We start from the raw sequence: 17,250 nt of genomic DNA on the forward strand, positions 1-17,250 counted from the left end.
GTCTTGAGGGCAAAGGCCTTGCCTTTGATAGCTGATCCATATCAGCCACCGTGTCCACTACACAGTAGGTGCCCATTATCAGCCACCGTGTCCACTACACAGCAGGTGCCCGATAAATTCTTGTAGAGTGAATATATATTTACAGAAAGAGGAGCTGTGAGAAGATGCCTCAATTTTGGAAAGGAAAAATGGGTTGATTTTTACATTTTGAATTTAAGCTGATGAGAGTCCTTTCATGTGGAAATGTCTAACAAAAATTGGAAATAGAAGACTGACACTGGAGGCTGTTATGATTTTCATTTTTTTTTTTTTCCAGATAAACTGAAGCACAAGAGGGTAAAAACCTTGTCCTTGGTCTTACAACCAGAAAGTGGTGATGCAAAGAACTTAGTCCAAGCTTTGATCTTTTCTGCACTGCCTGCCAAACCAGAACCTTGAGAAATACCCATGTTTGCGGGATGAGAGGAAGAAGATAAATCAGCAAAGAAAATAGTGATAAGAAAGGTAAGTGATAAGAAAAAAATGATGTAAATAATAAAGATGACAGCCAGGGTTGGTGGCTTACACCTATAATTTAAGCACATTGGGAGGCCAAAGCAGGAGAATTGCTTGAGCCCAGGAGTTCAAGGCTGCAGTCTATGATGGTGCCGCTGCACTGCAGCCTGAGTGACAGAGTGAGCTCCTACCTCAAAAAAAAAAAAAAAAAGATGATAATGATGAGTTTCTCTTCTTCCTTTTTCTTTTTCCTTTCCTTTCGCTTCTCTTCCTGAACTGTTCAGTCCCAAAACCTCAAATAGGACAGAGCAGAGCAGATATCTCTGCCAGGTGAGGGAATCACTGTGGCCCAGAGTGGAACGTTGGGGGCCACATTGGGCATGGAGGTGTCTGCCCAGAAGGACAGGGCAGCTGGCAGAATCATAGTCCAAGATGGGGGTAAAGAGGAATCCACACAAGGTGGGAGTGAGGAGTTGGAGGAGGAAGCACGAAGAATCAAAGCCCAAGCAGGATGGTGAGGCCATCCCTGCAGAGGGGCAGCCTGGCATGAGAAGCCAGAGCATGGAAAGCCAGAGTGGAAGCAGTGGGAGATGGGTTACATTGGGGAGGATTGATCAGAGATGTAAATATATTAACAATAAGCGGAGCCAGTTTCTCACTGCTGGAAAAGGGAAGTGTAAATATGGAGAAGGAGAAAACCGAAAGAACTTAGTAGTATTGGATTAAAATTGTAGGTATCCGTGTATGGTTTTTAATAGGTAGATATCAAAATGAACACAGATGTAAGTGTATATCTGCATTTACATGTGAGTATGTGTGTGTATACCCACACACAGATTAGATAGATAGATAGATAGATGATAGATATTTCATAACTGTCCACCTCAGGGCCTAGAGTCAATGCCTCCTCAATAGCTCCTCCTGAGCACACCTAGTGACCCAGATCTTGGTTTCTAAATCCATCCTAAACCCATTCTCCACGAAAAGGAACCAGGGCTCCTTGAAGTAGCTGAACCCAGACCTGGGCGGGGAAATCTAAGACTGGGTGTGGAACATTGTTGGGCCAGAAAGCAAAGAAGTACGTAAAGAATGATGGGAAAATGTTATGAGGACATAGAACCAACTAAAATCTAGGATATTTTGTGCCTCAAAATTAATAAGCTGGTGTATTAGTTTGTTCTCACGCTACTAAGGAAGACACACCCAGGACTGGGTAATGTATAAAGGAAAGAGGTTTAACAGACTCACAGTTCCACATGGATGGGGAGGCCTCATAACCATAGCAGAAGGCGAAAGGCATATCTTACGTGACTGCAGTCAAGAGGGCTTGTATAGGGGAACTCCCCTTTATAAAACCATCAGATCTCATGAGACTTATTCACTGTCATGAGAACAGCACAAGAAGCACCTGCCCCCATGACTCAATTACCTCCCACCGAGTCCCTCCCACAACATGTGGGGATTATTACAATTCAAGGTGAGATTTGGGTGGGGACAGAGATCCAAACCATATCAGCTGGAGTGTGCCTCCTATTGATTAAGGAAGTCACGAGCCCAGCCCAGATTCAAAAAGAGGGATGAAGTGGAGCTACAGTTAATTGGGAGGCTACTAGTCTAACAGACTATCACAACCAATGCAATGGAAAACCAAATATATTAGGAAAAGTAGAAGTTGCTAGTAACCTTGGGAAGCTGAAGCTGCTTAAAGTAGCTGGTACAAACTGAAAGTCAGACCAAGAAACAAAGGGCCTTCAAGAAGCTTTCTGAACAATTTCTGCCAACTCTGAGCAGATTTTCTGAACCGGCACTGGGGAAAACTGGTCTCATAAAAGAGCTTATGAGAGCAGAACCACCTCATTGGGGCACAGGCCATGGGAAATGTGACACTTGCTTAATGCCACTGGTTTTTAGTCAGGCCACGGTGAGAAGGAACAGTCCTAACAGGCCCCCAGCCAGATTGAGTTAGCTCATTTTTGGTTTAGTCAAGCAGTAAAATTTGCTACTTTAAGTGCCTTCTCCAAAGACATCCCTCTTTGCCTCATGTGTTGAACCATCATTCAGTGAGTATATTTCATTGAAAATATGATTGATTGTCTTTTGTAGCAATAATAAAATGCTACAGCAACTTTGCCATAAAAGTAGTAATAGTAATAAATTATAATGCATTGAATAAAATGGGAAACTATGAGTTCATATGATATAAATTAATATATAATAAACTGAAAATGTGATGAGGAGCAAGGTGTTTGCCTAGTTTCAAGGTACGTCGCCACAAAATATTTACTCACTTCAAAGGTTAAAACAGCGAAGCAGCCTGGCAGACACCATCGTAATCAGGTGAACACCATCATTAATGGGGCAAATGAAATGAGTCACGTGAATGAATGCAATAAGATCACAGCATCACTTCTGTGATATTCCTGCCAAAGATACGAAACCTGAATCTGATCATGAGCAAACATCAGATAAGCCCAAATTGAAGGATGTTACACAAAATAATTAACTGGTCATCTTCAAGTCTGTCAATGGCAGGAAAGCCAAGGAAGGGCTAAGAACTGTTCCAGAGTGGAGACTAAAGAAACACAGTGCCTGAATGCCAGGCACGATACTGAACTAGCTCCTGTTGCTATGGGAAACTTAGGCAGGACAATTGGTGGAACTGAGGGTTAGATAGTAGTGATGAATCCATTTCAATTTCCTGCTTTTGATGGTTGTATTGTGGTTTTGTTGTAGAACATCCTTGTTTGAAGGAAATGCACACTAAAATATTAGAAGATGATGGAGCATTAGATTGGCAACTTATTCAGGAAAAAAGGAAAAAAAAATCCTTGTAATGAACTTGCAATTTGTTTGTAACTTTGAGAGTATTTTTAACCAATATGTTTGTTTTCAAAATCTTAATGTCCTAAGTAAAATTTTCAGATCTCTAGATGCAAAATGTTTATTTTTTAAAATGAGGATGCTATCTGCGACTTTCGAGAGTCGTAAAGTAATACAAATGCCTCAAGTTATCAAAGGAAAAATTTAGTGAAACACAAAAATGCATTAAGTAAAACTTCTTGAGAATTCTAAATTGTTTGGTGAGTAGTCATGTGAGTTTTATAAATTTTTGAATTAGGATAGTTATATTTTTTAGTGTTTTGTGTGTATAATATAAAATTATCTTTATTTTATTTTCTTTTTTGAGACGTAGTCTTTACTCTGTCACCCAGGCTGGAGTGCAGTGGTGCGATCTTGGCTCACTGCAACTTCTGCCTCCCAGGTTCAAGTAATTCTCCTGCTTCAGCCTCCTGAGTAGCCGAGACTACAGGTGCTTACCACCACACCTGGCTAATTTTTTGTTTGTTTGTTTTGTTTAGTGTTTTGTATTTTTAGTTGAGACAGGGTTTTTGCCATGTTGCCCAGGCTAGTCTGAACTCCTAACCTCAGGCGATCCACCTGCCTCAGCCTCCCAAAGTGCTGGGATTATAGTCAGGAGCCAGCATACCTGGCCATAAAATTATCTTTAACATCTTTATTCTGCAAAAAATAAGGTGATCCTGATAACAGTAATAACAGTAAATGTTTATTGAACAGTCATTATGTATACTCTGCTATGAAATATATGGTATTACTTCCATTTACATAACAGGAAACTGAAACTCAAAGGGGCTAAGAAATTTCTCCCAAAGTTAGCATACTAATTTGTAGTGTAGCCAACTTTTGAATTCCCCACACTCCAAAGCCTATATCATTAGCTCCTGTTCTTTAGTTCCTCCCATGGAGGCCATAGAGAAGGGAATTTTGAGGAAGATACCAGAAGCTTGGGCTTTGTTCTAGATTCCTCCCACTCCCTCATTACTTACCCTTAATCCAGTCTATCACCAAGTCTTGCTGGTTCCATTTTAAAACTCTACCACTGCCTCCAGGGTTAGTTAAGGCCTCACCATTTTTCTCCTGGTTCCTGGCAACAGCCTCCTCACTCTTCCTAATCCTTATCTCAGTTTGCTTTAGAGTTTCTACACTACCGTCAGAATGAACAGCCTAAAACTAAAATCTAAATATTGGCCAGGCACTGTGGCTTACACCTGTAATCCCAGAACTTTGGAAGACTGAGGTGGGTGGATTGCTTGAGCCCAGGAGCTTGGAAACCAGCCTGGGCAATATGGTGAAACCTCATCTCTACAAAAAATAAAAAATAAATTAGCTGGGCCTGGTGGCACACACGTTTAGCTCTAACTACTTGGGAAGCTGAGGCGGGAAGATTGCTTGAGTTTGGGAGGCAGAGGTTGCAGTGAGCCAAGATCGTGTCACTGCACTCCAGCCTAAGTGACAGAGTGAGACCCTGTCTCAAAAAAGAAAACAAACAAAAAAAAATCTAAATATCACAAATGTGCGTTAAGTTCCTATGTGGAGAGAAGAAAGACCCTTTTGTGACTCAATTTACCTTTGGGTTAAAGTTAAAACATGGCACTGGAGTCAACCCATTATCTGGCCTCTGAGTATCTTCCAAGCCTCATGAACTATAAGGTCCCATGCAAACTGTGCACTCAAAGCACTCTTGAGAGATAATTTTCCAGATACAACAGAACAGTTTCTCTTATATAAACACGACTGATACATGCATATCAAGTGTCAGCAAGTGTGACTATCTCTTACCAGCATTTTCTGTGTTTCCCTTCATTCCCAACTAGGCTGCGTGGGATACCTCTTTGTAATTCCCATTACATTTCTCTAAAGACCTCCTCCGTATCTATCATATCTTCATAATCTGTCCATCATATCTATCTATCATCATATCTATCGTCGTCTTCATAATCTATCATAGTATAATGTAACCTTCCTTCATCAAACTGCTGTCCTTGAAAGAAGGGATTGGCGCTTGTTCCTCCTTGGATCTCTCGTCAATGCCTGGAACAAAGAAGGTGCTTCAAAAGACATCCTGGAATGAATGAGTGAATGGATGAATACACATCAATGATTTATCAATTGTGTAAAACGCTACAGAGAGGCAAAATGAAAGAACTTGTGTTTTTCAGTAGAACCATTTCAGAAGAGTTGGGAGAGGAGTTGACTTAGAGGTTAAATAATTTGAGTGAGAAGACAACAGGGGATGATTTTTTTTTTTTTTTTTTTTTTTTTTTTTTTTGAGACTGAGTCTTGCTCTGTCGCCCAGGCTGGAGTGCAGTGGCGGGATCTCGGCTCACTGCAAGCTCCGCCTCCCGGGTTCACGCCTTTCTCCTGCCTCAGCCTCCCGAGTAGCTGGGACTACAGGCGCCCGCCACCTCGCCCGGCTAGTTTTTTTGTATTTTTTTAGTAGAGACGGGGTTTCACCGTGTTAGCCAGGATGGTCTCGATCTCCTGACCTCGTGATCCACCCGTCTCGGCCTCCCAAGGTGCTGGGATTACAGGCTTGAGCCACCGCGCCCAGCCTAAGGGGATGATTTTTAACAAGTACTCAGAGGGCTGTTTGACTGAACCTAAGTTTGAGTGGACAGGGTGCCCTCAGTCTCAGGGCTGTACAATGGCTTTAAAAAATTAATATATACTTTTTAAAAAATTCATATGGAATCTCACCATGTTGCCTAGGCTGGTCTCAAACTCCTGGGCTCAAGGGATCCTCCTGCCTCAGCCTCCTATGTAGTTGGGATTGCAGGTGTGCCACTGCACCTGGCTCGTAGTAAATAGTTTTGAATAGGTAATGCAAGCACAGCATATAAAATTTCAAAAGTGCAAAAGGAAGTCCAGTAAAGAGTAAAGCTCTTGGCCGGGCGCGGTGGCTCAAGCCTGTAATCCCAGCACTTTGGGAGGCCGAGACGGGTGGATCACGAGGTCAGGAGATCGAGACTATCCTGGCTAACACGGTGAAACCCCGTCTCTACTAAAAAATACAAAAAACTAGCCGGGCGAGGTGGCGGGCGCCTGTAGTCCCAGCTACTCGGGAGGCTGAGGCAGGAGAATGGCGTGAACCCGGGAGGCGGAGCTTGCAGTGAGCTGAGATCCGGCCACTGCACTCCAGCCTGGGCGATAGAGCGAGACTCCGTCTCAAAAAAAAAAAAAAAAAAAAAAGAGTAAAGCTCTACCACTTCCCATGCCCATCCCCTAGCCTCTCAGTTGCTGCCACAGGAAAAGATCACAATAAATAACCATTTGGCATGCTTTTGTTTCTTCTCTAAGACTCCATCTCCATAACTTGGCAATGATTTATAGGAAATCACTATAAATCCATTACTTATAAAGTGTAGAGGGGACCAAGATGGAAAAGGTGAATAAGTCCCACTGTTGGCACTTTATTTACATAGGCAAAAATGCCCAACTCATAATGTGCCTTGGAGACTAAAACAACTCTATACTGGATATTCCAGTGTATATTTAAATTGAGATTTGTAATTGAGATTTGATCATAGATGAGCTTAGAAAAAAATGTAAGTAATGAGACATAAATATTAACACAGGTGATTAAATGAAGATATAATGTAATTTGGGCAAATCTGCATTTGTAAAATGTCCTTGTTCTCATGCTTTCCTTTGGAAGCTAAAGCCATAGATCACAGCTATAGGATGACTTGACTGTTAATTAGTTGTCCATTAGTCTTCATTTCCTAGGGCTTATTGTGGAAAAGTAAATTTATACTAATTTGTTTTATGCAAATTAATCTATTTGGTTTCATCTTCTTTCTCCATTAACACCTGGAGTTTTAAAATTAATATATATGACACTTGGACATGCATAATAAAAATTAAACCCTAGCACACTGAATTTGCATGTATATAGTAAGTTAATTATGACCATTTGGGCTCAGATTTAAAAATTAAGTAATTTCAATGAGGTGTTAAGGGGCAAAAAGCTTATTCTGTGCAATTTTTACAACCACAATGTAATTAGTACAAGCAGAGCATAAAAGTTACCTTAGATGCTACAAATTAGGCTGGCTATTAACAATAACAGCATCAGTGTTTACCCCCACTGCTTCTGCCACAGTTTAAAGTACTCATTAGTGCTTCTAAATTGGATAGTTTTCTTTTTTCCATCTAAGGCTTTGGGCAAAGCTCAAAACCCTTAAAAACTTTTTTAAAAAATATGTGCATTAAGGCAAGTCTTCAGAAATGTATCTTTTAGCTTTGGAGAGATATGAAAATTAGGAAAACTTATCACTGCAATGATCCCAGACTGAACATAAGAGTGACTTAATGAGAATGAAATTGCTTCTACACTTCCCTCTGAGGGTGATTGGTGGAAGTGATGTCAGGTATGGTAAACACTGACCGTGGTGCGCATGTGCGTGCTGCAGCAACAGGGAAAGCTGCTGCTCCTCTGTCAGCTCAAACAGGTCAAGGACTAGGTGTCATCCAGGACTCAGAACCAGGAGCTGGCCTTGGGAAGACATGTTAATGTATATCAAGATGTGTCACCCATGTCATAGCTAGTCCTACAAAGAAAGCGCTCTCGAAGATGTGGCCTGCTGACAGCTAGCTGCTCCCACCTGATCCCTTAACCCCTGGACCCCAGCAGCCTGGCTAAGTACTCCTGCCCACTGGGCCTTTAATACCAGCAGGCCAGCTGCCCTAATCTTACTGTGAATACGGCAAAAATTATCTTAGATGTTCTTGGCAAATTTGTCAGACCCCTGCCCATTTTAGACTCCAGCTCTTCCAAACTTATTCTTAACATTAGGGAACTCTTCGGTTTTATTCTCAATCCCAAGACTCTTCTTACCTCATCTGTTTATATATTTTAACCAACAAACCTCCAAGAAAGTTCTCTAAGTGGCCCCTTGGGATTCTTGCCGAGTCCTACTTCGTTTCCTGCTTGTCAAGGCCATTTTAATCAGTGTCAGAGCCTCCCAAGTGCATTGGAACCATTTCCCATTTTAGAGTTCCTGCCCAGAAGGTCACACTTATCTTCTGTCTCAGTGTTTTGAACTCTGCTTCCTGATAGCTGAGGATATGGGCCTACGCGTAAACAATATCCCCTGCCTTGCCAAAAAAGAGAAACTTGCTAATGGAGTCACTCTCTCGGTATTTAATTCAAAGGAAAGCAATTATTTATTGAACATTTACTTTGCTCCAGATACTTGGCTATGAGGAGCTCATTGAGTACTGTGGGAGGCAGACCATTAAACTCATACTTTTCTTTTTTTTTTCTTTTTTTTTTGAGACAAGGTCCCTCTCTGTCACCCAGGCTGGATGGAGTGTGGTGACATGAACACGGCTCACTGCAGCCTCAGTTTCCCTGGGCTCGGGTGATCATCCCACCTCAGCCTCCTGAATAGCTGGGACTACAGGTACACACCACCATGCCTGGCTAGTTTTTTTACTTTTTATTTTTGGTAGAGATGGGGTTTCGCCATGTTGCCCAGGCTGGTCTCGACCTCCTGGCCTCAAGCAACACTTCTGCTATGGCCTCCCAAAGTGTTGAGATAACAGGCATGAGCCACTGCACCCAGCCTAAATGAATACTTTCAACACGATAAGATAAATGAAGTAAAAGAGGTGTGTGCAATAGATAGCAGTAGTATAAAGGCAAGAGTTCACTCTCTCTGGAGAAAACAACACAAGCTAGACTTTGGAGATAAGTAAAAATCAGCTGGGTCAATATAAAACTAGAAGGACTTCCCACTGGAAGGCTCAGCGTAAGCAAAATCCTAGAGATACGAAAATAACAAGGCACGCTGTCATCATCTCAACTATCAGTTCTTTTTTAAAAATTAAAGTTAGCATAAGTGTTATCCTTTAAATTTGTGTGTGTGTGTGTTGCTGGGTGCAGTGGCTCACTTCTGCAATCCCAGCACTTTGGGAGGCCAAGAGAGATGGATCGCTGGAGCTCAGGAGTTTGAGACAAGCATGGGTAACATGGTGAGACCTCGTCTCTACCTTGTGCCTCTGTTGCCCTATGGGTATTATAAGGATTAAAATAATACATATCTACCTCAAATGATAACCGTGATGATTAAATAAGTTAATAAGTCATCCCTCAGTGTACATGGGGTATTGGTTTCAGGATACCCCCTCATACCAAAATCCAAAGATATTCAAGTCCCTTATATAAAATAGTGTCACATTTGCACATAACCTACACACATCCTCCCATGTACTTTAAATCATCTCTAGGTAACTCATAACACCTAATGCTATGTAAATGTTATATAAGTAGTCATAAACACTTATTTGTATTTTTATTGTTACTTTAAAAATTATTATTTTCAATCCACAGATGCAGAGCCCAGGGATATGGAGGGCCAATTGTATTTGTAAAACACTTAGAATGGTGCCTGACATGTGGTAAGTCCTTTAAATGTGAGCTTATATTACCATAAAGTATTTACCTAGGTCTCAATTGATGATGTTTATGCCGTTGCCAGTTCTTTGCATGTTTTGGCTACAAAAGAAACTTCCAAGGCAAGTTTTGAATTGCCATTAGCTCCTATTACATTTGGGCTCCTTTTTCTTACCAGCTTACCAACACCCAGTATTTGTGAATACTTAATACATGTGTACTATTGTTGTTAACTCCTCTTAGAGGCAGCACAAAATGTGAAAGTTGGAGTCCAGCAGAGCAGCTTCCAGGCCAGACTCTGGAAGGGAATCCGTTGCAGGTTTTCTTTCTGCAGAGAGGCCCTACCAGGAAGGCACATGCTGAGCGGAGACTGAGAAAGAAAGCAGGAAGATTAGGACAGGAGAGGTCAGACAGTAAATCTAACTGGAGGCTAGGCTGGAAAGCAGCCAGAGTATGAGTGCAGGTCAGAAATGTGGGACCAGAGACAAATCTGAGAACAGAGAACTCAAAAGAATTCTTTGCACATTAAAATTTTCAGAAAGTGTGAATGGTATACCTTCTTGGAGGAGATGCTTCGATCGATCGATCGATAGATAGACAAAGATAGATAGAGAGAGACAAATAGATGGATAGACAGAGATAGATAGATAGACATAGATAGATGATTGATAGATAGATAGATAGATAGATAGATAGATAGATAGATAGAAAGAAAGAAAGAAGATAGTTTTTGAGAAAAGAAAAATGGCTTAGAGCAGTCTGAGCCATATGAGGTATGCCAAATTCATCAGGCCCAGAGAGGGAGCATGGGGCTCCAGTCTTGCTGTGCCTCCTTGAACCCATGCCTGGAAGTAATCATTTAAAGGCATTTTGTTCCTGACTAGCCACCTCATCTACTATCTTTATGTTCCTGGAATTTGTGATACACAGAACAGTGTATAGCCAATCAATAGCTTATGTCATTTTCATGGAAATTCTTGGCAAACAACTCAGGAGCTTCTTCCTCTTCCTCTTCTTTTCCTTTAAAAACCTACTCGTACCTGCTGCTAACCAGAGCATATACTCAAGGCAACTTGAAACTATGCTCTTGGGTTGCAGTCCTCAAGCGTGGCCCAAGTAAATGCACTACTTATATTAAGTTGGCCTCAGTTGTTTTTTCCTTTAGGTTCACATTCTCATCAAACTGTAGGTACAAATGAGGTTGTTAATATTAATTCCAAAACTACAAAGTTCTTTGCTCCTCTTACTCACATAGGAACTCAGTCTTCTCCTCCCAAAGTCCCCTTGGGCCATTTTTCAGGACTAGAAGAATTCTCACATGCTCGGGGACAAATGTGCTCACTGTGGCCTGCTCTATCTTCCTTATCAAGATGCACCACCTACCTGAGCCTCAGTGGCTGAAGACACCTTAGCAGGTTCTCCCTGCTGCTGCCTCCTCCCAACCCATACCCAGCAGAGGTGCTTTTTGCTATACTCCTTAGCAGAGTATGTTTAGGGTGGAATGTGGGGTCAGAGGAGAGAACAGCCCTTATCCATCTAGAGTCTTTTATGATTTAGGTCCTCTTATTTCTCTTCCTAACCTCAGTCTGCTGAGGTTCAAAACATGTCACCCCAGGCTGGGTTGGGGAGAGGGAGAGGAAGATACATAACCAGCTACCTGCTCCTTGTCCTTGATGCTTTATCTCTAGTCACTCAAGAACAAATATTAACCAGTCATTGTACTAAATGGAATGGAAAACTAACTCCAATTGTCCGCCCCTCTCTGTCTCTACGCCCTTTACAATGGGACACTGAGCTCCTCCTATTAAAAAGTAGAAGCTCTCCTTGCCTCTTTAATCTGCGCTGGGCCATGACTGGCTTTGATCAGCTGGATGTGGCTGAAATGATGGGATGTCCATTTTAAGCTGTACCTCCAGAGGCCTTGAGCTGTTCCACTCACTCTTGTGGCTCCTCTGCCATACCCTGAGAAGAGCCTGGTTAGACTACCAGCTCATGAAGTACGGCCTCAGCCAACAGCTATCCCCCAGCCATCCCCCTGCCCAGAAAAGCCCAGATGCATGGCTCTGCCAAGCCCTGTGTAGATGACCTGCTTTTACATGAGTGAGGTCAGGGGACACCTGAAGATCCACCCAGCTAAACTATAGATTTTTGAACCACGTAAAGTCTGTGTCATTTGAAGCCACTGGTTTTTCTGTTTGTTACACAGTATTATTGTGACAAAGGATAAATGATACCAAACTATTTCTGACCTCCAAAATCAAGGCTTTTTGCACATTCAAACACTCCTCTGAGAAGCTCAACAAATAGCCAAATTCTAATTCTCAGTCTGGATTCAGCCAGGATCCCCTGCTGCACTTACAACAGCCCTGCAGCAGATGGGAGCAAGATGAAAGGATTTTAATTCAGCAGATGTCCAGGAGGTCTGAGGGAAAGCTAGTCAGTGCACTGGGAATGGCACACATGAAGAGTTTGGGGATAGGAGTGCCCTACCAATCTATATTTCATATACAAAGATCACAGTAGGCTTTGTGTGACAGCATTTCTTGTGGAAACTGGCAAGGGAGACCAATTTCCCCAGTTTGGACTCAGTTGGGACTGAAATGAAACAAAGAGCAGCAAGAAAAATGGGGCAGGAATCACCGAGAAGACATTGAGCTGCCCCAAGTCCTAGAACTGTGGCTCTGGACAAGTTTATCTAAAATCTCTGAGGGCAGAGAAGCCCCCGCAAGTGGGAATTTGAGTCACATATTATTAACTTCAGTCTATATTCTGTCTCTAAATTTCTTTTAAAAAAAATAGAGGGGCCAGGTGCGGTGGCTCAAGCCTGTAATCCCAGCACTTTGGGAGGCTGAGACAGGCGGATCACGAGGTCAGGAGATCGAGAACATCCTGGCTAACACGGTGAAACCCCGTCTCTACTAAAAAATACAAAAAACTAGCCGGGCGAGGTGGCGGGCGCCTGTAGTCCCAGCTACTCAGGAGGCTGAGGCAGGAGAATGGCGTAAACCCGGGAGGCGGAGCTTGCAGTGAGCTGAGATTTGGCCACAGCACTCCAGCCTGGGCGACAGAGCAAGACTCCGTCTCAAAAAAAAAAAAAATAGAGATGGGGTTTGCTATGTTGACAAGGCTGATCTCGAACTCCTGGCCTCAAGCAATCTTCCCATCTCAGCCTCCCAAAGTACTAAGATTACAGGTGTGTGCCACTGTACCTGACTTAAATTTCTTTTATTATACAGAGTTGCCTTGTCTAATTCCAGTCCTGAGATAGCTACCCAAGATTGTTGTAACCTCCAGTGATCAAGTTCTTTGGATAAGCAAAGAGGGAGGACATTAAGTGTATGGAAAAGACCCCTCCTCTCCACGGTGCAAGGCAAGTTCTTTTCCTTAATTGTCTCGACTCTTCTACGTTGTTTCTAGGAGCTTTTTTCTTTTTTTTTTTTTTCTTTTTTTTTTTTTTGAGACAGAGTCTCCCTCTGTCGCCCGGGCTGGAGTGCAGTGGCCGGATCTCAGCTCACTGCAAGCTCCGCCTCCCGGGTTCACGCCATTCTCCTGCCTCAGCCTCCCGAGTAGCTGGGACTACAGGCGCCCACCACCGCGCCCGGCTAATTTTTTGTATTTTTTAGTAGAGACGGGGTTTCACCGTGTTAACCAGGATGGTCTCGATCTCCTGACCTCGTGATCCGCCCGTCTCGGCCTCCCAAAGTGTTGGGATTACAGGCTTGAGCCACCGCGCCCGGCCTTCTTTTTTTTTTTTTAGAGACAGAGTCTCACTGTGTCGCCCAGCTTTGAACCCCTAGACCCAAGCAATCCTCTGCCTCAAACTCTTGAGTAGCTGGGACTACAGCACATACCACCACACCCTAATTTAAAAAAAAAATTGTAGAGATAGGAGTCTTTTGCTGTATTGCCCAGGCTGCTCTCAAACTCCTGGCCTCAAGTGACCTTGTAGACTCTGCCTCCCAAAGTGCTTGGATTATAGGCATGAGCCACTGCAACTGGCTTATTTCTAGGGACATTGAATGGAGCCTGCACACCAGGGACAGATGAATGGAGGCTGAGCCAGCCAGGCAGGTGAAAACTGAATGCTTTTCAACTGTGAAATGTTCCACTGGACTGTGTTGATGGAGCTCCTTTCAAACTGGGGCCTGCCCTTGCCTGCCGGTCAAACAGAACTGCCCACAGCCTAGCAAATGGCTGTCATACGTCAATAGCCCATTCATTGGAAATCTAATGATTGGCAACTGGGACCACAGGTGCAGAGAAAGCAGTAGAACTCAAGCTGTGGTTGAGTTCTTATTCTGTCTATCCTTTTGAGTGATGAAAAATGAGGCCAAATCTAGGCAATTGTTTTCTTTACATTGAAAGCTTAGCCTCTTGATCCTGTTGGGGCTGGAGGGAGAGTGGAGTTAGGCTCGGAGAAGTGGTTAGTGTACACTTTGCTCCTGATAGCTGTTTCTGAACATTCTGTAGTTATAGTTCTACAGGAGTAGGTTCCTAGTTGTTTGGTATCTGGCCCTGTGGGATTTTAGGGGGTGGGGGAATATGGGCTTGGTATTTGAGAGCTGGATAAAGGAGGTGGGCAGGGTGGTTGGGCTCTAGATTTGTTGGTTTGCATATTAAAGGCATGCTCACAAGCCAGTTGTTTGCTCTCTCTAGGAATTAGCTAACCCTCAGACAGGCAGTCTCTCTCCAAGTCCACGAGGTCCCAAAAAGTCAAAGCATCATACAATATAGAAAATAACAAGCATGATTAATACTACAGGCTGAGAGGATATGTGTTCCTGCACTGTCAGACCGAGCGCTAAAATTATTGGAGACACATTGCAGCTTCTGTGCCTTATCTCAATGTTACGCTGTTCAGGACTCAGGATCCTGCCCTCTGAGGGTTTAGAGAAGTCATTCTCACTGTCTCACCCTGGCTCTCTTCATCCAGCGCAGTTCTTTACTTTCTCAGGAAACAAACGGGATGAAAGTCCAGAGCTGGGACTTCCTCCTTGGTGTGTTTGACAAGGACTGACGTACTCTAGGCCCTTTGAATCCCGGAAGTCCAGTACACACCCAACCTTGATTACAGTGTCTAGAATGCTGGAGCGTAGGTGAAAGGACAAAAGCCAGACACATTTCGACATGAGGGATCCACTGACAGATTGTCCGGTGAGTAGCTCGGTGTGGGTTGTGTGCCTGCGTGTGAGGAGGGTGGAGGGTGGGTTTATATATTAATGGATTTTAACTTAAGAAATTTGAGACACTCAGAAACCAAACACATTTAGATATTGGCTGTGGTACAAAAGTTTGTGGTTTTTCTTTGTTTCAGTTTAAAAACAGAGCTTTTTCTAGGAAATGACAGGGCAGGTAATTGTCATCTTTCCTTCTCATATTCTTGGAAAAAGTTTTGAGTGAATAAAGCATCATATTTGGATCCAGATGGTGGCTGTTTGGAAAACATTCTTAAGACAGACACCCATGGTGCCAACATCGCGTGTGGAGTGGATACAAAAACACACAGAATGTCTGCAGCCAATTTTTGGCTCTGAGAATAAAGTGAGGGAGGAGAGTTTTTGTGCTTTTTTGCCCTCATTTGTTGAGTCAAGGATCACAAGTCCTGCAGGAGGAAGGATAGACTCTCCGCTCTGCCTGGCCTGCAGTAGTTCTCAGACTGGTTTAGCAGCATGTTTGTTCCATGTTTGCTTGTTTTGGTAATATTCGGAGCACTACCAAAAATATAAGTTTGGTCAGAAGTCCAAAGACATTGTGAGGTCACTGGTGGCAATAGCAGAGACGTAATTTAGGAAATAAGAAGCAACTAAAATAAAAGGGGATATGTTTACTTTGAAAATAAAGTAATTAAGGAGGGTCAGTGTTTTATCCCAACACATGGGGCTGAAAAGCTAAGATTGGTGACGTCATAAGCAAGAGGTTTCAGTCATCCTTCATGTATTAATAACACAAACTGTGGAGCAGCAGATAAATGGGCGCTGAGATAGAGCCATGAAGAAGAAGACCAGCAGAGGATTATTGATTTCCTTTTTGTTTATTCAGTGAATAAGAAAAGCACATGGTTGGAAAAGATGGAACTATGGCTACTATTGCAGAAAATCAGATGAGCTAAATGAGATGAACTCATAAATGACTAGTAATTTTACTAATGACAAGATAGTAGCCAATTCTGCCTAATTTTACTGTCTTTAAACACAAAAATAATTTGTGCTTAATGTAGAAACAAATTCCAATGATATTGTTATAGATTTTTAAGAGTGAAACTTCCACCTTTAATTACTTCAATCTCAGTCTTCTCTCCACTGGTAATTATGAATAATTTTTAAGTAGTCTTTTATGTTTTTTTTTTTTTTTTTTTTGAGACAGAGTCTCGCTCTGTCACCCAGGCTGGAGTACAGTGGCCGGATCTCAGCTCACTGCAAGCTCTGTCTCCCAGGTTTATGCCATTCTCCTGCCTCAGCCTCCCGAGTAGCTGGGACTACAGGCGCCCGCCACCTCGCCCGGCTAGTTTTTTTGTATTTTGTAGTAGAGACGGGGTTTCACCGTGTTAGCCAGGATGGTCTCCATCTCCTGACCTCGTGATCCGCCCGTCTCGGCCTTCCAAAGTGCTGGGATTACAGGCTTGAGCCACCGCGCCCGGCCAGTAGTCTTTTATCATTTATTTATCTCTCCTTGAGGTTGCTCCCTTACTAAACTGTAAAATCCTCCCCTGTCTCAACACTCCCACTCGATGATTTTGTATCAGGGTGGCAGGCCAGGACAGGCATGGGATAAGTGGCAGCAAAATCTTGGCACTAATAGTAACCAAAGAAGACAATTAACACCAGGGGACGAGTTCAATGGACAGAAGAGAGGGAAATGGAGGCCAGATGTAATTAAGTTTAAAACGAGAAGAATAAATAAATACATAAAAAGGAAACTGAAGGCCTAGCATTGTTTTTGCAGGCAGCAAAGTCAGTCTTCAGATGTGGAGAAATGTTTTCTTTCAGCAGCCCCCAAGGCAACCCATAACCATACTTCTGTGTCTGCTTAAAGCTCCACTCCCTGACATGCTGAATAGTTCCTTGTGCTCTGCTGAGCCAAGGACTCCTGTCCTTGTCTAAAACTCTGAAGGTCATCTGTATGGGCTCATTGCCACCAAAAGAATCCGGGAGTCATGGGGAGGCGGATATCCCTTCAGCCTGGGTTTCCAAACCCTCTAAAGTCACAGAACATTTATTTATTTGCAATTGTTTCATCTTAATCAAGTGTTCAAGTTGATTTCCTGGTACATTCTTAGCTTGTACTTGGGAAACAATGCTATGTGAAGATGAATCTACAGTTTGGGAACAAAATAAGACAAGAAATGGATTGCAAATGAGTGCCTCATGAAACACTTAGGTAGTTTTATAAAATAACCCAAAGCTTTAAGCACCTGCAAAATGTCCCTTTCCATGAGTCCCTAGAGTTGCACAGAGCACAATTCATAAAGTCTTAGCTACAGTTCTTAACCGGGCCCATAC

The 17,250-nt window shown here is 42.8% G+C and overlaps 1 protein-coding gene across 4 annotated transcripts in view; it reads left to right on the forward strand.

Moving 5' to 3' along the window:
• The first annotated feature begins 333 nt into the window (after window positions 1-333).
• LOC105483286 (nitric oxide synthase trafficking) overlaps window positions 334-17,250 on the forward strand; it is a 78,526-nt gene continuing 61,609 nt past the window's right edge. Inside the window, exons 1-4 of one of the 4 annotated variants that reach the window (XM_071072897.1) lie at window positions 334-504; window positions 9,689-9,756; window positions 12,988-13,121; window positions 14,706-14,905. In XM_071072897.1, coding sequence (XP_070928998.1) covers window positions 14,879-14,905 — 27 coding nt within the window. In that variant the 5' untranslated portion in view covers window positions 334-504; window positions 9,689-9,756; window positions 12,988-13,121; window positions 14,706-14,878. Of the gene's footprint in view, window positions 505-9,688; window positions 9,757-12,987; window positions 13,122-14,540; window positions 14,906-17,250 lie in introns of those variants that run through there. The other 3 variants (XM_011744077.3, XM_011744075.3, XM_071072899.1) reach the window with 3 other exon arrangements.

Source organism: Macaca nemestrina, chromosome 11, assembly GCF_043159975.1.
Source record: "Macaca nemestrina isolate mMacNem1 chromosome 11, mMacNem.hap1, whole genome shotgun sequence".
In the NCBI taxonomy this organism is placed as follows: Eukaryota; Metazoa; Chordata; class Mammalia; order Primates; family Cercopithecidae; genus Macaca; species Macaca nemestrina.